General features: G+C 36.6%; 2 protein-coding genes across 6 annotated transcripts in view; one reads left to right on the forward strand and one right to left on the reverse strand.

The window, feature by feature from the left end:
- The window catches only part of LOC101246789 (intermembrane lipid transfer protein VPS13), a 77,935-nt gene that overhangs the window by 13,616 nt on the left and 44,417 nt on the right, over window positions 1-19,902 (reverse strand). For 4 of the 5 annotated variants that reach the window (XM_010314798.4, XM_026028240.2, XM_026028241.2 and 1 more), the window contains 15 exons: window positions 18,747-18,805; window positions 18,476-18,578; window positions 14,189-14,335; window positions 14,007-14,123; window positions 11,184-11,446; window positions 7,573-9,122; window positions 6,275-7,485; window positions 4,961-5,089; window positions 4,733-4,885; window positions 2,307-2,924; window positions 2,159-2,230; window positions 1,561-2,019; window positions 1,291-1,474; window positions 451-1,195; window positions 227-343 (listed from right to left, as the gene is read on the reverse strand). In XM_010314798.4, the coding sequence (XP_010313100.2) occupies window positions 227-343; window positions 451-1,195; window positions 1,291-1,474; window positions 1,561-2,019; window positions 2,159-2,230; window positions 2,307-2,924; window positions 4,733-4,885; window positions 4,961-5,089; window positions 6,275-7,485; window positions 7,573-9,122; window positions 11,184-11,446; window positions 14,007-14,123; window positions 14,189-14,335; window positions 18,476-18,578; window positions 18,747-18,805 (5,927 nt within the window). The remainder of the gene's footprint in view (window positions 1-226; window positions 344-450; window positions 1,196-1,290; window positions 1,475-1,560; window positions 2,020-2,158; window positions 2,231-2,306; window positions 2,925-4,732; window positions 4,886-4,960; window positions 5,090-6,274; window positions 7,486-7,572; window positions 9,123-11,183; window positions 11,447-14,006; window positions 14,124-14,188; window positions 14,336-18,475; window positions 18,579-18,746; window positions 18,806-19,902) is intronic. The other variant, XM_010314799.4, reaches the window with a different exon arrangement.
- On the forward strand, window positions 15,279-17,604 carry LOC104644889 (uncharacterized). Its single transcript, XM_069291395.1, has 3 exons — window positions 15,279-16,403; window positions 16,502-17,206; window positions 17,294-17,604. The coding sequence occupies exons 1-3, from the start codon at window positions 15,377-15,379 to the stop codon at window positions 17,470-17,472; spliced, it is 1,911 nt and encodes a 636-aa protein (XP_069147496.1). The 5' UTR covers window positions 15,279-15,376; the 3' UTR covers window positions 17,473-17,604.

Here is a 19,902-nt window from a genome sequence, read left to right on the forward strand (position 1 = left end):
GTGGATGGCATGGATGAGGTGGATACACAATAGTTTGTTACTGTGTCATGCAGCAGACACCTTGGCAATGATTAAGCAACTTGTTTTCCTAAAGAAAATGTTTTCCGAAATATTTTTTTCAACAGATCATGGTTCTGGAAAATATTTTCTTCCATACCAAACACAGTCATAGAAGTAACTTGAGATATCAATGAGCAATGAAAATGTCAACACTGTCACAATATACCTCGATGTATCTGTCCACTGAATATGAGAATGCCTTCCAGATTCTAATGTGAAAACATCATCTGTTCCTTTTTGCTTGTAATACAGGTCCTTATTGCATGCATTACTGATTACGTATCTGTAGAATTATGGGTGCTTTATTATAGATATATTCCTTGCAGGAAGATTCTATAGAAATACCTTGAAGATAGTAGTAAATAACAAAATATTGACATACTAGAGTACCTCGGCTGGAAGGTAATGATTTTTGTCCTGCCAAAAAATGGTGCTGCAACAGCACAAACAGAAATTACATAACCAGATTTTTTGGATGGTTGTGGGACTGTTACACTGCTAGAACCAGTAGGTGGCACAAGGGCAAAAGCACTAGACCAAGAATCATTAGGAATGTCATTCATCAGTGAATTTGGTAGATATCTACACAGTCTGACAATAATTTCACTAGAAGACGAACTTGGGTTAGGTGAATACATCCGGCAATTAACCTTCCAAGCGTCACCTTCTGTTAACCCACAGGACTTTAAGCTGGATTGACTGCTTGCGTAAGACTTACTCCTGTGAAGTGATCCTTTTGAAGCATATATATCATGCTTCTGTGAACCCCGGTGAAAATTTGTTGAATTATCAAAATAAATCGATTCCTCTTGAGAGAATTTACTGTCATGTGACTTTGTAACGAGGTAATTGTTCAAGGGAGCTACTGGCAGACTCTTGTTATTTGCAGGTGTATCCATATATTGATTAGAAGAAAAAATGCCCAGACCATCTTTCTTGTGGAGAACCAAGGCCTGATCGTCTACATCATAGCAAGAAGTAATAACACTAAAATGGCCTTTCGTCCAATTAATGGATTCAGAGACAACCAGTGGGAAACCAGTGCAATTGAAGAGCAAAAATGGAACCGAAATGCATATTTCACGAGCTCCACAAAATGCATCCATCACCTTCTCAATTGCAACACAAAGAGGACCTAATAAAGTGGAGATTAAAGAATAAAAAATAACAAGAGGGAACTAATAATGCTGGCACTGGTAGAAGAACAGGAAAGCAAAATTCAATCGGTACCATCTGATGATTGAGGGTCAAAAGTAATAGTCTCCGACAAAGAGAACCTTGTTCCGCTGAACTTGGCTATTTCACCAAATGTTTCAGCACGTGGAAATTTCACAACTGAAGGTTTATATCCATGCATCTCGAAAGTTATTATGAGGTCATGTGAAGAATCAACATGGAAGAAAGAAGTTTCAACCTGGAAACGGGAAAAATTGTGCTGGTGAACACAACGTAAAATAAGTCAATTCATGAAAAAGATAGTTATTATAACATAGTGCATACCTCTGACACAGCTGCAGTACGACAAACACCAGCATTTTCTATTGTCACAGATACCGTCTCCGGAAGATAGTTCTTCAATACTAATGGACTGCTTAAAGTCAACTGATGCACATTCCTCTTCTCGGGCTTAACCATGTAATTTACATTATTATGAGGTTTATTAGTCTGTGTTAGAACATTGTTGGACAAAGAAAAGCCTTTTTCTGGTGACACAGCAGAAGGTAAGCACCAATCATGCACAGATATGCAGCAGCGGAAAGGGTCACTGCTTGGATGAGATGGATAACAGACAAAGGAGCGCAGAAAGCTGATTTTATTTTCATTAGAAAGAATATTTGGAATACTGTGGGTTTCACTCCACAAGTAAGAATTACCAAGAGGACGCCATCTCACTCGTCCTGCTTCAGCCAAATGTAATGGAAGAGGAAATTGTTGACCAGGATAAATGGGGTCCAGAACCTGAAATGACAAAGAAGGGAAAAGACAGAAGTTACATGAAGGTATAGGAACACAAATCCAGTCAAAACTAAATAGATACAAATATCCCTTTTGCCGATAGAGATACGGAGATTTCTACTTATCATTTTTACCAATATACCTTTGGAGAAACACCAAATGGAATGTCAAACCGTACTTCAAGAGGCACCGAAGTTGCATTTGATACTATTACCTGTAATAAAAAAGAAATATGTAAAACAGTACAGTAAATCAAAGATTCACAAAATATAACCAGCATTAGCACTTACAGTTGAGTACAATCGCACCATCTTCGTGTACCTCTGTATGGACACATCAATCACTACAGGAATGATAAAGCCACTTTTTTCTTCTATTTTGTTGTTCTTTCCATCGTTTATACTACTGTATGGAACATTCTTAGTTGTATCAACATCAGGCTTCCTCGATGATTTGGAAAAATCGACTTCAAAGTACCTAAGTCCAACAAGATCCATTGAAATAGGAACCGAAGGAAGTGATGTTCCCTCAAGTTGAACAATGATATAATGATGTGATGGCTCCACCGATTTTTTGTCACCAAGTTGTTCCCAGGATTGGGCCGGACTATAGCGTAAAATTTGATCTTCAAGACTTTCACTAACATAAACTGGAATAGAAGATCCTGGTTGTAAATACTTTCTACTTTTCATGGAGGATACTTCTAAGCCATAACCACTCTGCCGCTGTTGATAGACATGAAACTCTAAAGGCAATGAAGTCAAATTCTGCAGTATATAAGGAGGAGAACTCCCGGTATCCAGATTTTCACTTCTCTGAGAATTTAAGAATGAAGGGATTTCAGAATGAGCAGCCATCTGCGCCAGATCCCCTGCATTTTTTATCATCTCGATTGTCCTAGAAACAACCTTCACCAAACAGAAAGAAAAAAGAGAGAAATATATCAGCCAACTTGTTTAAACTGTACTTGAAGAGTTGACACAAGTCTTTGGTAGAAAGTTTTACATAGTGCAATATGTCATAATTCATTCAATATTTAGTGAGCACATTGCAAGAAATCTGATAACACAATCAGATGAAAGGAAACTAAAGATGAGTATTTCTTCAACACAAAAAACTTTACAATAGTTGTGTATTTAAAACAATGAACTCATATATGTGTGCGTGTACACATACACATACATATATCAGAGAAATCCCCAGGCCAGAGGCGCACGGTTTGAAACTTGGTGGGTAATGAGCTGCCCCTCAACTTAAATTAGGGATCATTGTTTCCCTTAAAAAAGAAAGCCTTCCCACTCATTTCAACCAAGGAACTCCATCTATTTAAGCTTTTGTAAAACACATTGAGTCCCAATATTTAATAAAAGGGGACCAAGTTGTGCCAGGTTAACATCCAGCATAAAAAGTAACCAACCTATGATGAATATACTATGGACAGAGATGATTCATGTAGTTGACCCGAACAATTCTGGATTGAGGCCTAGTGAACTGATATTGAGTGATATAGGGCCCGTTTGGATGGACTTAATAAAAGCAGCTTTAAAAAAATACTTTTAAAAGTGCTGAAACTTATTTTTAAAATAAGCAGTTATGCGTTTGGATAAAAGTGCTGAAGTTGTTATGTCAAACGTGAAAAGGGAAAAATGGAAGAAAGAAATGTTAGGGTTATATGGGTAATTTGGAGATTGTATAAAAATATTAAGCACAAAAAGATAAAAATGTGGTCAACTTAAAACAGCTTATAAGCTAAAAAAAAAAAGCACCCCTACCCCAGCTTTTAACTTTTGGCTTAAAATAAGTTTTTTTTAACTTAAAATAAGCTGTTTTGAGTATTGCCAAACAGCTAAATAAGTCAAAAACCAGCTTTTAAGTCAGTTTGACCAGCTTTTAAGCTGAGCCAAACAGGCTCATAATCACTTACCAAAGGATGACCTGGCTAGTTTATGCTTAGTCATATCATTTTCGAAGATGCAGCAAATTAATCTAGTATATTATGAGCCACGGTTGAGCTTATATGAGTGGATAAAACTAATCATTTGTTATTAGATATCAAGTTATCAACTGATACATACTTTTGTGTTTGATAATGCAATATTAAATATTTTTTAATTTCTTCACCTGGAAATAGACAATTAAACCTTAAGGAAAAATTACAAAATAATAAATAAATAATTTGGGAAGGGGAGAATAAGAGAAGGTCTAAGGAGCTTGTGTCAAGAAAATTGGACCTTAGACTTAAACGCAAGAGCATATTAAGAGACTTCAGGGCGGCGTCCTTCACCAATGAAGGACTCTCAACACCCATTTGAACACACAGGAGCCTGACCAAAATAACAGGGCGTTCAACATTAGGTTAACCAAAAATAGGGATGAGGCATGCTAGGATACAGTTTCAGGATATAGACCTTAGACCTAACTCTCCACTAAACCCTAGTTAATGAGATGAGATCACCCAAAACCATATAAAGGGAGTACAGCCCATACCCTCACAAGTGTGTCACTTTATCAATGCCAAAGTAAAACAGCTTATTTCTTATCATTGATTCCACAATGACAGCCAGCACATTGATAGCCTGATAAAGGATAAAGAATAAGGACAGATACAAACAGTTTTACCAAATTCCATGGTGAATATAATAGAGTTTCTCATTTGGTTATTTTTTATCAACGAATGCAACATAGGGTTTGCCTGTAGAACAAGAAACTAAAGTACCTCAATAAGGGACTCGGTAAGATTCAAGTTAAGTTGAGTTGTCGACTTGATATGAAGATTTCTAGTCACATCACTACTCAGAAGGGAACTGTCATCATGCCTTTTTATACTTAGCTGGATTTCCCAGGGCTCTAGGAAAGGCTCCCACGAGACCTATTGTCCAAATAGAGAACAGAAATTAGTGAATCAGAATCAAAAGAAGATATATCATGATTTTTTCATCTCTACCATGTCAATGTTATTATAGTTCACTTCGACTTCACACTTCACCAAACCCTCCATTTCATTTCCAGCTATATTTGAGTGAAGAAGCAAGTTTGTCATAAGTAACTCCAGCAAAGGTCCACTTGAACTCCACTAGAGAAAAATATATACATATTAGCAAAATGTATGTAGCAGAAGAATACAGGAAATTATGTGATACAATTAGCAGCAAAGATGATCAAATAAGAATACCTCATTGCTCTCAAAAGATAAACAAAGGAAATACTGGAAAGAAACAAGAAGCATGATAAGAAACTCTTTCCAGTTCAGTGCAAAGGAGTTTGACAGTGAGGATAAAAGAGCAATGACACTATTTTCATGAAAATATGAGCATAATTGTAAAAAAATGGATACGAGGCCAAACTCTACTAAAATTCTAACTAATAAGGTAAAAATGTCCAGAAGCATATAGGGATACGATAACCCTCCCCTCAACCAATGTGGATATTTTAATACTTCATCAGCAGGCAGGAGCAGGACATCTTAAAGCAAGGACAATAGAAGACTGGCGGTGAAGCATTGGGTTAACCAAAATAGGGATGTTGGGGTTCAATTAACATGTAAAGAAAACAAAATTTGGGCCGAGCTCAATTTCAGAAGTTTGACACGATGACTGCCCAAGATTCTTATAAGAAGACAACATCTCATTCACTTAACTAACGTGGGACATTTTAACAATAATGATATTGATCTAGAAGAGATTATAACACTGCAGAAACTAGAGACCACATTCTATTAAGTAACAGATTTCTGATATCTTTGTCACCTTCCAGGAATTAAGAAATAGACTTCTCTGGAACAAGATATATTTCAAAGTGCTCCTCCTAACTATAAACTGACATGAAAGAGCAAAGGTGAAACTGCATTCGAGAAGCATGCATTTTCATAACTTCATTCAATCGCTCAATGTCAACGAGGAAATTCAAATGGAGTATATGAGATTCTGCAACAGAAGTTCCTTGCAGCAGCTAAGAAACTATGAATTCCAGCAAAACAGATATCAGTTACCACTGAGAAATAACTCGTATCCTGAACAGTCAATATATTGTTCCTAAATAAAGGGGAAACGAAAGGACACATTAAAGGAAATATGATGGTGGTCTACTACTTTCTAGTGTTGTCTGTTAAAAGCATAATCATTAAAACTTCTAAGGATAATAATGAAATTTAAGAGAATTGAGGCAAATCAAGTTATCAGAATCTATCTTGGAGTCCAATCTAGCAAAGGCAAACTGCAGAAATGATGTAAATAGGGACAGTGTTATGGAGTGAAATCACCTTTCCATCAGCCAAAAGAAGAGAGAACTTTCTAAGTTGGATTTCAAAGTTCACTTGACTGAAACTAAATTGTGAAGGCCCAGCTGCTGGACCTTCAAAATCCACAAACTGCCAGAAATAAAGAATGTGATCTGACAGCCATACATCCAGGCAATGACACTGAAGATCCACCTTCCCATGGATATGCTTAATGCAACTAGTGCAAACTGCAGCATCAAGGTTCACTTGAAATAGTTCAAACAGGGGCCACGAGCGTGTGTTATCATCCTTCACAAGCTCCACTGTACCCCAGATTTTATCAAGATCAAGTTTCAGTCTCATAACGGTCCCCAAGTAAAACACTTTACTATTCCTAGCTTGAAAGCCAACAGTGAAGAATCCATGTCGATGTCCATATATCATGTTTCGTAAATCATTCATGTGGTTGTCCCCCTGCTTCACCTCCAATATATTAAAAGCATCTTTTCTAACCCAAGCAGGCACATGAATTCGGAGACAGATGCTTTCCAACTCAACAGAATGAACTCCAGAATCATGCCTCACATTTTCTTCAGTAGATAAAATATTAAGACATGGATGGGAATTTTGCGGACCATCATTTTTACCATCCCTGAGTTGTTCAACAGGGACATATGCAATATTGTTTGATAATGAGTTTGTTATCAAGGTATTGGATTGTTTGGTTGAAAAAGACTGGAGTACGTTGATGATTGCAACCCAGTCAGACATATGTACCCAAATATCTAGCGAAGGCAGAGAAACAGAAAGCATATTTTCACCCTGATCAGACAATGAAAAGGTTATCACAATAACTGGGGAGTCAGATTTAGAACAGCATTCAGCAAGCAAAACAGAGTTAAGAGACGAGAATATCTGTAGGTAAGAGAACGAGATATTCAGCCTTAAGAGCTCATCATTTCTTAAAGAGGCAGAACAAAGAAACTGCATGTTAGCTTCCCCAATAAGGTCAGAAGCAACTGATTCTCCTTTATGTTGTCGCAATTTTATGGACATTGACCTCACAGACACTCGGATTGTCATGAAATTTTCAAAAGAGCCTTGAGGTGGAGAAGCGGTTTGACCCTCAATCCCCTCCCTGTGTAGAAAAAACTGTAAGGTATCAGATTTGAATGCTTCAGCTTGTTTAGCAACCAAGGAAAACTGATCTATGACATCCATCATTGCTTCACATCCATTCACGAGTGATGCACCTGTGGACAAAGACAAAGCAAATACTGAGGTGCCAAAAATTTTGCTTCAGTACTCGAGAAAACATATGACAGAAATCTGTTTCTTACCTTCAGCATTGAGTTGACAATCCTTGACTATTATCATAATGCAACTTGGATAACAGGATACAACATCACAACATCCACATTGGGATGGTAATCTCACCCATACATCAGCACTAAATGGCGCAATCAAGTTGATATTTGTCCAATTGGGGCCATAAAAAGAACCTGACAAATAATCTGCTTCTTCCAATAGCATCAAAGATAGTGATAAGTCATATCCAAATAAGTTTAAACAATCATTTCTGTGAGCAATTTCATCTTCTGTGACCAAGCACTCCATAGGAATATCCTTCAGCACAAACTTTGCTTCACCATTTTCCGTGAAACTAGAGTATAGTCGTTGTATATCAAGCTTCAGGAATTGAGATACGCTGCTCCCTGTCGGTATAAATAAGTTGGAGTCCAGTATCTCAAACATGAATGAAGTGCATACATTATCTTTTGAAGTGTTAGAGTCGGAGGTTTCAGTAATAGGCAATTCATCTGTACTAGAGCTCAAAGCAGGTAAGGTAAAATAACCAATGATAACTGCAAGGAACTCAGGTGGTAAGACACAAGACACATGCTGGATACTTAAACTTATTTTCAACGGTGACTTAACACTTTCTTTCCAGACACGTAACTTTAAAGTTGGAGGGGAAGTGGATACCAAGGGACCCCAAAGGAAATCCTGCATCATTTGAGTCCATTGTAGAGAAGAAAGAATCAACCCCTCTGCACAGCAAAGTACATCCAGATAGTTGGCGCAAATACACAATGCAGACTTGACATTTGGAAACAGAAGAGTTCCAATTATGTAAGAGGATTCATGAAAATGAACTCGACTGTTGCTGAGATCCAAGTCAATGAAATACGCCTTTTTAGCACCATAAACTTGAAAAGAAGAATTAACTGAAATTGGAAGCTGACTATTAGATCTATCTTCTATGTTGTCCTTAGGACTGCTGTCCTTCCAGTCTCTTAAGTTAAGAACCTTCCTCCACTCGGGAGTATTATCATTTGAGAAACCTCCAAGATTACGAAAAGAATCAGTATCTTTTAGGGTGATGAAAGGGAACTGATCCAATGAAACAGTTGCCCATTCAGAGAAGGAGGTTTCAAAGAAGTTGGAAGAACCAGAATTTTGAAGCGAAGAAGCAGAAGTAGGAACATAATTGTTACTATTCACTACAGGGTTGTCCACAACTCGAAGAGAAGATCTGATATTAGATAATTTATCAATAAATCCTACAAAAACTCCAATTATAAAACGGTGGCAGTGAATATCAAGACCACTTAAACTTAATTTACATTCATGGCCAATGAATCCTGAATTCCCACAGGTTTTGTAATGGAACACAAGGCACAGATCGTTGGTACTACTTCTCTCATCAGAATTCCCACTTTGAGGACCAATGCTAACATCATTACAATCCTGATACATAGATCCAGACAAGCCCTGAGATGAGCAAAAGATAAGGCTTTTCCCTTCACTTTTACCACCATAATTATGGATGTTTATTTCCTTCACCGAAGCTCTTCCCTCCAAGGACTCATTCCCATCAAACCTGCAACTTCATTCAAACTTCATAAATGAATGCGACAATACTCAACAGATAATATTTGAAAAGAATCACTCTCCTGACTCACAAATACATCTGACTAAAGAATAGATACCAGAATCTGATGTTTTCTACCATTTTCTTTACCGTGAATACTTGAATATTAAAGGTTAAATGGAAAAACGACTATATTAAGCACAACTTTAACTGCACCTCTAGACTAATCTCATTTTCCTCTTTTTCCGTTCTCACCAGATCACTTGCTGCTAACTATCAATAAAATAGAACTTAAACAAGTTCAGCACCCAAGTCTCTAGTGTAGCTGTCAGAAAAGCTTCCATGAAAATCAGGGGCACATATGAGACAAAAATATAAGGTCAGTTCTTCATTTGATAAAGTCTTGGTGGGAATAACATACTACCTCTATTAGTGTGAGGACACATATACCAGGTAGAGCAGTCTAGATCCGCACAACCTAGCCTGGACACCGCTGGTGAAAGGAAGTTCTTCAAGAATCAAGCTGATTCCGGGAAAAATATCCATGGAAGTTCAAGAATTGTTCTGATTAATGCTAAAGTTTTTATTACAAAGGGTGGATGTCATGACTGACTAATTGAAAGTGGCATTGCAGCAAGAATGACTTGAGGTGAATAAACAAAAACTGTGCAATTGTTAACAGTGCAGAAAACGACCCACTATGACTGTGACCTTATGCAACTCAAGTTATTTTGGAAAGGGAAAAAGGTCAAATATACCCCCAAACTTTCAAAAATGGTATGTATATATCATCCATCATACTTTAAGGTCGTATGTATCCCTATCATCATACTTTTGGACCATACATACCCTTTAATCAAACGGACATACATGTGGCACCATCTCAATAACTTACTCGATTTTTTAATTATTTTTTTAAATCCATAATTTAAAAACCCACACAATTATATCCTGACCCACTTAAGACCCAAATTAAAGAAACCCTAACCAAATTGCAAGTAACAAAAGCTTCGAGAAATCTTTGATTCAAGCTGCTCAGCGTGCATCTCTACCCCTTCCATACTCCATTCAAAAACTCTGGATTCCCCATCTTCACTGCACCCACCAGCTTTTTTTATCATTCCAAAATTTCAATTCCAGATGAACTCTGAATTGAGTTTCTCTCCAATTGGCTCCTATTTCTCTCTGAATCTCATTTGTGTTCCTGTTGATGAACTCCTATTTCTTGGGTAATTACTTGGTCATAAAGAACCTAAACAGAGTGGAATATATACAGAGTTTTCATATTAATTTAAAGATTTAAGTTTTGTTGCTTTATATAATTACTGTAGTAATGAAGGTAGTTGTAGATAATGTATGCAATTAACAGTTTTTGGGACAAACCAATTGATTTCTCATTTGTCTTATTAATATTTAGGGTTATACTTCAATATTATATAGTTGTAAAGTTGTTAATTTTGTGGGTGTTCTGATCAAATAAGTCGTTGGTAAGATTGCAAAACTTTGTGGCAATGCAAAATGTTTTTTTTAAAACAAAAAAAAATAAAATTAGTCAGGATATAATTGGGTGGGTTTGTAAATTTTGGATTTAAAAGAATCAGGTAAGTTATTGAGATGGTGTCACGTGTCTGTCCATTTGATTAAAGGGTATATAAGGTCCAAAAGTATGACCATAAGGATAACATACTACCTTAAAGTAAGACGGTGGGTATATATATACAATTTTTAAAAGTTTGGGGGTATATTTTACCTTTTTCTCTTTTGGAAATGAACAGCTAAGCTAGAGATGCATGTCAAGAGACCATTCATGAGAGTCACCAAACAGAAATGATTTTCAAAATCACGTTGGTATGATGATTAGGCTTTATAGCAGTTCTTGTAGCATTGTTACGGTGCAAAACAGAAGGATTAAGAGAGACTGAATATTAATAAATGATTAGCCAAGGAGTATAAAGCTGCAACATAATTACACTTCGGCATTTGTCTATCATCTAATTTTTTGTGTATTTTCTCTATTATTAATGGTGTATCTTTATCTGGCTGATAGAAAAGCAAAACAAGATGCTAACAACATACCGAATATTTAATATCTGAAGCAAAAGCATGAGACTGCATGCATTTTCTACATCACTTTCAAAGTCGATCAAGAAACCAATAGATTTCACATTTGCAGCAATGGAGAACCAAAAAATTGCAGATATCACACTACCATCAACTGTAGTTGGGAGCAAGGAGTCTGATGATAAACCCAGTATATCAAAATCCGCAATAAGGTCCATAATTGCACCATATAGAGATGGTGAAAAGTGAGCAAGAACAGGTGAAACCTCTATGTCAACCTGAAATAAAGAAAGAAAGCAACCTACATTATAAACACCTGATAAGATATCTCATACTCTAATAATTAGAAACTATAGCAAGAGGAGTAGCGTTGTAACATTCAAACAGAAATTGCTCCATATGACAACCCAAGTCACAGAGGTTTCAGTTTGAAAGTGTGAAAGTCCCAACTTGAATATCTTTTTTTTAAGGATTGGTAACTGTTTGCATTTCTTTGAATCAGTACATGGGTTGAACCATATTTACATAACGAACTCTAAAAGCACTGTGCTATCCCTATAATGAGTCTAAAACATCAATGATAGAGCCAGTGTCATTAGAGTAGATCTGATTACACCAAAAACACAAAGTTAGAATACAATTCAATTTTCTTGCTGCATATTACTCTCCCTATTCTCAAAAACACTAAGATTTCTCTCTTTCCAGACAGTCCAAATAGTAGCAGGATTGATTCTCCAGTTGCTTCTGTTCTTTGCTTGTGATCCTGCTTCTTCCCAACTGTAAAAGGCCTCACCAATTCTACCAGGCATGACCCGTGAGAAGGCATTACCCATGAGAAGTTTTTGAGCCTTAGGAATAGACTCCACAATTGGCCATTGATCTTGCACTGGATTAGTGCTGACAAAATGAGCCCATATTTTGGTGACCCGCCCAAACCGTCCATATTTTAATGGGTTGGGTGAATGGTTTTTCACATGGGTAAAATATGGGTTGATACCCATATTTGACCCATTAAAAATTAAAATATGGGTAAACTACAGGTAAAATATGAATTAGCCAAATGAGTTAAGCTTCTAACTTTTTTTTAAAAAAAAATTTGGTAAATTGTATTCATCAGCATTAAGGATATGCTGATATGCTGGCCACCTCCAACAGTGAATAATTACAAGCTTCCTATCAACTCTACAATCTGATATACATCTTCTATACAAAGTAGTTTACACCAAAGAAGTAGAGTTTCAATATAATTCCATTTTAAGTTAAGCTTATAATTTTTATTCATTCAAAATTCAAGATATAATTAAAAATAGTGTAACTTCTCTTCCTTTATTCTATAGAACTAACTATTCCTCTCTCTAATTGAATTCAAGCTTACAACTGCTCTTGTAAAACCTAAGGAATTGATCCCAACCTCTACCCTCTCTACTGTTCTTCTTCAATGACTCTATCCGGTCAACAAAGTCACTTATGGACACAAAAAACACCTAATACAATCAACTAAGAAAGTAATTAAGATACTGTCTTGGAATCAACACAAGAAACTACTATTACAGCTCAAGAACCATATGGATAGATCTTGATAGCAACAGGTTCTCTCGTTGTAGCAACAACTTCTTCGAAACTCTTTGTGCAGAACTTTTTAACTTTGCTGTCTCTCCCCAGAGTTGTTTACATAGTCGCCTTGTAGTACTCTATTCCAAAACATAAATTAGGTCGAGACTTTCACAAAATCCAGTACTAGTTTGACTTGGTTCGAAACATTGCACGCGTCGATTTCTTTCTCCTATTTTCAAGCTAATTCCATGTGCATAATGTATGATAGCTTTCCATGAAATAATTTCAGTTCCTTGTCGAATTGAATTCTACCGTACTACAATTCTCCAATATTTCCTACTTCCTAGTGCATATGTGAAATAATATATTCTGAATAGTCTCTCATGCTACCCTAGGGGAACATATTCTCTAACGACTTCCTCTGAAGGCTTTGTTAATTTCTTCACTTCTTCTTAGAAGATCTATCTCATTGAGGACATGGTTCTTGAAACTTCATTCTTCATTCTTCTTTCTTCATATAAACTCTCTTGTACATAAATTGTCAATCATCAAAGCACCACATGATCTTGAATGTAGATTCAAAGATGATAGTACTTCAACATCAAGCGACTTACAGAAGACATGATTCTCTAAAAAAGCATCCATTTGTTAAAATATGTACATTTAGTTCAATTAAGTTGGAGTCTACATTCTTTCAAATTTTAAACTGAAAGAGTGTGGATCATTAGCTCTTCTTCTGTCCCACATTGAACTGCACCCATCCAATGCAGGAGAAGGAAAAGAAGCATCTTTAGTATCTTGAAAACAAGAAAAACAATGAACCTAAAGGTGAAACAATTAATATGTACATTTAGCAGTCAAACTTTTTCTATTTTACCAGTCAAGAACATAGAGGCAAAAAATAGTTTGTCGACTAAATTAGATCCTTGCACCACCAGATATATCCATCAATTTCAGTTACACGACAACAAATAAAGGCTTAAGAATTGAAGACAAGAAAAATAATGAACCTAATGGTGAAACAACTAATATGTACATTTAGCACATAAAAAACTTTTTCTATTTTACCAGTCAAGAACATAGAGGCAAAAAATAGTTTGTCGACTAAATTAGATCCTTGCACCACCAGATATATCCATCAATTTCAATTACAAGACAACAAATAAAGGCTTAAGAATTGAAGAGCCTGTGATTTCTGGAGAAAAGTAAAAGACTATTGGAAACCAAAAATTAAATTGCTATCACAACACATAGAAAAACTAGTCATAAAAATGATTCACTTACCTCACAATTTTTCAACTCTGATTCATCAGCAATAATGCACAATGTCAAGTTGATATTGGTACAAAGTTTCTCCAGAAGGGGGACAGTTCTAGAGGAATTTGAAGTTAAAAGTTTTACCTGCAAAACAGAATCACTTAACTTACACCATACGAGGAAGTTGAATATCAGTGTAAATGACTAACCTCAAGATCATTAATGTTAATCTCAAAGTGATCATAGAGATCTTGAAGCTGACAACCCAAGACAACATTACTAGTGCAAAGAGGCGATGCTAATAAAGTATCTCTGTCGCCTTTAGACCCAAATGTTAATTCCCCTGCTTCAAGTACCTGCCCAAACTAGAGATTTTAGGCCACTGAAAATGCACTAATTACATGGAAATAATGAAGCCTTCCAGTTCTCAATCATAAATTGGTCAAGCACACCATGCAAGTAATAGATCACAATAAAATTACTGGAGGGCAACCCAACATCTTATTGGGCTAGTTTCAAATGTATACAATAAAGTAATTAGTCAACAATAAATATACCATGTTTTTATTCACATAAAAATTGTCAAAAAAGATAGAAACTATACACTGACTATACATTATGATACAATCAAAAATCTGAATATAGCTTAACTATACATGAGCTATACACTAGCTATTCATTACAATGCACTCAAAAAATTGAATTTAGTTTAACTATACATGAAGTGCACTGAATATTCAATTCGGACCAAATCAGTGTTATGAAAGGCGCACACCTCGTCGCCAAAGGCGAGAGGCGAGGCGAGGCAGGGTGGCTCGCCATTCTCTGGCGAGGCGAGGCGAGGAGAAAAAGGCGAGGCCCTGGCGATAATGGCGCTGAAATGGCGAGAGAAAGGCGCCGCCTTTTTGATTAAAAAAAATTTGACTTAATAATATTAGTCAAAATTAGGGTTTTTTTTTTTACTTTCGAAAATTTCTGAAACTCGCGACTCTCTCTCTCGATCGATCGATCGATTGACTCTTCTCTTCTCCCTCGCCGGTCCTCGCTGCTCCCTCGCTGTCCCTCGCCAGCCCTCGCTGCTCCCTCGCTGTCGCGTCTCTGCTTCCTCGCTCTCCCTTGCTGTCGCGTCTCTTCTCCCTCGCCGGCGACCTCGCGACTCTCTGTTTTCAGGTATTGTCGCGTCTCTGTTCTTCTTCTTCTTCTGTTATTATTTTTTCTGTTCTTTCTTCTTCATTTTTTTTTAATTTTGGTAAGCTGCGTAAGCAGCAGTGAGGACTCAGGCAGTGAGGACTCAGTAAGTGTAAACAGTGTTAATTTTTTTAAAAAAATTCTTTTCCTAAGACCTAATTATTTATTCCAATATTCCTAAACAGCGAATTAATTGAATTTGATAATCAATGGCGGATGCTAGCAAAAAGAGGGACATTGGATGGAATTATGGCACTCAAGGAGCGACGAAAGATTCGGTCACTTGTAACTTTTGTGGGAGTACTTTCAATGGTGGAATAACGCGACACAAACAACATTTAGTGGGTGGTTTCAAAAATGTTAAACAATGTGCCGCTTGTCCGTCGGAAATTAGAGAAGAAATAAGGGCTTATATGCAAAACAAAATAGCTAATAATCCCAAATTTCAAATGAGGCAACCGGAAGAATTTGTTGATATTGATGATCTTGATGAAATGGATGATTATGCGGAAATGAGGCCTCCCTCCAAAACTCAAAAGATATCTTCTAGTGGAGGTTCATCCACTGCACGGAGTGTGATGAAAGGACCTTTGAACCTCTATTTTTCACAAAAATCAACACAAAAAGGAGGCTTAGAAAAAGGAGGAGGAATCGAAGAAACAAAGAAAATTCTAAGAGAGCGTGCGGTTAGTGCTTTTGCAATTTGGATGTATGATGCCGGGCTCCCTTTTAATTGCGTCAATCACAAATCATTCGATAAATTTATTGAGGCGGTTGGACAACATGGCCTCGGAATGAAGCCTCCTACATTCCATGAAGTTAGAGTCACTCACCTTAAAAAAGAGGTGGATAAAGTAGAAAAAATTGTTGAGGAGCATAAAGTGCAATGGACAAAGTTTGGTTGTTCCATTATGATGGACAAATGGACGGCACGAAATGGCAAAATGATCATCAATATTTTGGTGAATTCTCCAATCGGTAGTGTATTTCTTGGTTCGGTTGATGCTAGCAATGAATCTACCGATTCCACCAAAATGTACAAGTTATTTGAAAGCACTATCGAAAGAATTGGACCGGAAAATGTGGTACAAATTGTCACCGATAATGCTAGTGAGAATGTCAAAGCGGGAAGTATGATAATGGGTGCGTATCCACACATTTATTGGACTCCATGTGCCGCTCATTGCATCAACTTGATATTTGGTGACATATTCAAGGTTAAGCCATATGCTTCCGGTAATCAACCTATCCTTTAACTTTATTAAGTTTCTTTATAGTCAATACTCAATAATTCATTAGCTACTAATTAATTTAATTTAATCTTTCTATAACAGTTTTTAAGAAGGCCATCAGAATCCATTCTTACATTAGTCAAAGGCCGTTATTGTTAAACTTGATGAGAAAATTCACCAAAGAAAGAAATTTGGTGAAACCGGCCAAGACAAGATTTGCAACGGCATTCTTAACTTTGAGAGCTATGTACATTCAAAGAAAAAACTTGAAAACTTTATTCCTCTCAACCGAATGGAATTCAAGCAAATTTGCAAAGGAAACTTCGGGGAAAGAAGTTGCCAATCTTCTTATTTCTATCCACTTTTGGAATGATGTTGTTCGGGCACTTACAGTTTGTAGCCCTTTGACAAAAGTGCTTCGTTTGGTGGATGGGGAGAAAAAACCACCAATGGGTTATATTTATGAGGCAATGGATAGAGCCAAAGAAGCTATTGCACATGGATTTCCTGGAGTTCAGAAGCATTATGAGAAAGTGTTTCAAATTATTGATGCAAGGTGGTCAGAACAACTCCATCGGCCTTTGCATGCTGCAGGCCATGTTTTGAACCCAGGATTATATTATAAAGCTGAAGAAGAGGGAACTTTATTACAGAGTTTGTGGACCGAGTATTATGCATGTGTTGAGAAGTTGGTCCGTGATACAACAATACAAGATGCACTAATCGCTGAGCTTCCTAAGTACAAAATGGCGGATGGACTATTTGGTTGTGGTCCGGCTAAAAGAGCTAGAGACACAAGGTCACCGGGTAAGTGGGTTGATTTAGATCTTACATTCTTACTTATATTATTTGACTTACTTATAGTCACTAACCTTTAAATTTATTTTATTATAGTTGAATGGTGGTCACTATTTGGTAGTGAAACACCAAACTTGCAAAAGTTTGCCATGAAAGTGTTAAGCCTAACTTGTAGCTCATCTGGATGTGAGCGAAATTGGAGTGTGTTTGAACACGGAAGTAAAAATTTATATCCTATTTTTCATATTATATTATTATCAATATCAACTAGTTAATATCAATAACTTATGCACAGATTCATTCCAAAAAGAGGAATAGGCTTACACTATCGCGTCTCAATGATCTAGTGTACATTAAGTACAATAGAACATTGAAACGCCGTTATGATGCTCGTGATCTTATTGATCCAATTCGCTTGGATAACATAGATGATTCCAACGAATGGTTAGTTGGATGCCCCGAAGATCAAGATGATGAACTAGTATATGAGGATGATGATCTTACTTGGGGTAGTGTTGCTACGGCAATTGGAGCGGACGAGAGTATCTATCATCTTAGGGGACTTTCTTCAAGATCAACAGTACTTGACAAGGGCAAAGGAGTAGAAAGTACATCTTTAAGTTCATCTTCAAGTAGGACTCGGACACTAATTGATGAAGAATACGAGGAGGAAGAAGATGAAGAGCAATATAATGATGTAGAAGATTTTGATCTTCAAGAGTCAGATAATTTTGAAGAAGAATAGACTTTTAAAGTTTTGGTTTATTGTATTTTGAATTGTTTGGTCTTTAAAGTTTTAGACATTCTATTGGTTTTTGAGTTGAATATTTGTTAATATGTGTTATTGCTATTAAGACTTTGGATAAAATATGCAATTAAATATTTTTAATTTTTGGTATTAATTGGTGCCTTTATTCAAAAAGGCAAGCGCCTCGCCGCTCGCCTCGCCGCGTGGCGAGGCAGGCCCTTGTCGCCTTTTGTCGCCTCTCGCCGTCCACAACACTGGACCAAATCAAAATCTCCTCTAAACAGTCCCAAATTTGTAGATGTGAAATCCTCTAAACTACAACTTCATTTAGGGAACACAACACAAATATACATATGGTTGGGAACTGCAAATCAAATCTACCCAACTTGAATAGAAAATATGAGCTGTTTCGGACCTAGAAAGAATAACAAGGTAGGAAGAAAGCCCTGGAGCAAGTGAAGAACTGAAGGATATTGGACAAATAATGGGGTAATAGGGATAATGCACCAACAATGGCATGGAAGAATTACCATTTTCGGCATGTCAGAATCTGCACCTCCACCAGGAACAAGGATGGCAATACCCAATATATGGACATTCCATGTAACAGTCTTGCGATTTGATAAGACATGCCTGCGGAGAGACATAAAACATAGGAAGAGCAGCAAGGCAGCACAATTATCATGGATATCAAATTGATTTGGATCAGTATAATCATATCGCATATAAAAGTAAAATTCATGTCTTTGACTAGGAGGCAAGAATATCTACTAATTAGATGAGCTTTCTTGATATACTTACTCAATTTTAGTCTGAAGTCGTGCAGTCGTATTTTGAATTTTGTTGATGGATGACAGAATCTGTAACACGGAACACTATCAAGTCACAACAGCATCTAGCATGTAAAGCCTTGCCTTATTAAACAATGTAACGACTAGTTTAGGTATTTGAAAGTTAAAAGAGTTTTAATAGAAGACGGTTCAATTTTAAAGTTGAATATTGTTCCACATTGTGTTTGACATCTATAATTTGGTTACACATTCATCAAATAATCAATGTCTGTCCTCTCTTTCATTTTCCTAACATGATATCAGGGCATCTACGATTTTGGTAGAGACGTAAAGCATATCCATCAGTAATCAGGTTCTCTAAAATTTTCCTTTTTCATGAATTCACTTTTCTCTTTTCTGGTGACTGTTCTGGGATTGCTTCTTTTCTAAGTAACCATTCCGATAACACTCTCATTCGCACTGACAATCCCAGCAGTGTACATCTTTTGATCATTTCTAAGTCACGATGCCTATTTCTAGTGATCGTCTGACACCAATGTCTATTGCAAAAGATTGTTTTGGCGACAATTAGGTGAATGTTCCAATAGTATTTGGGCCCTTACCTGTAACTTCTACAAAGGCATCGCCTTATTCTGGTCAATTTTTGCATCTTTTGTTTGGAGATTTAAGAAAAAATAGTATAGTTAAAAAGATCTCCTAAAAAGAAGTTGCAAAAATGACCATAAAAAGGAGATGCTACCACAAAAATTGGTATAACATTTTAGCAACATTCTTGTGAACTTCCAATAAGTTGTTCCAAGGGCTCCATCAGTACTATTTTGCCAACTATTTTCTCTGATTCAAAGTAAGCAAATTTCTTTCTTAACTTACGTTTGAGGATATGCTCGTATGTAACTTATAAGTTAGTCATTGTTAAAGAATGAATCTTGGGAGCTCACTCAATCCCAAAAATTAGGGCAGCTTTGCGCAAGACCATATAATGAGACCAAAAAGCCCTTAACCCACCGATGTGGGACTCTTAACAGTTATACAAGTCAGAATCTGAGTTAAAAATCATCAAAGTTCTCCCAAGTATTCTGGCTAAATTACATTTTTGTTTTAAAGATGAGATCTGATTAGTTTACGCCGTAACTTATAGAAGATGTGCCCGGTGTTAGGAGAACTAG

This window comes from Solanum lycopersicum, chromosome 11 (genome assembly GCF_036512215.1).
Source record: "Solanum lycopersicum chromosome 11, SLM_r2.1".
NCBI lineage: Eukaryota > Viridiplantae > Streptophyta > Magnoliopsida > Solanales > Solanaceae > Solanum > Solanum lycopersicum.

Bases quoted from the DNA above. Each gene is read 5' to 3' on its own strand.
- LOC104644889 (XM_069291395.1), top strand. From the start codon at position 15,377: ATGGCGGATGCTAGCAAAAAGAGGGACATTGGATGGAATTATGGCACT. The intron at 16,404-16,501 runs GTAATCAACCTA...TTTCTATAACAG, and splicing joins GGTTAAGCCATATGCTTCCG to TTTTTAAGAAGGCCATCAGA. The intron at 17,207-17,293 runs GTAAGTGGGTTG...ATTTTATTATAG, and splicing joins TAGAGACACAAGGTCACCGG to TTGAATGGTGGTCACTATTT.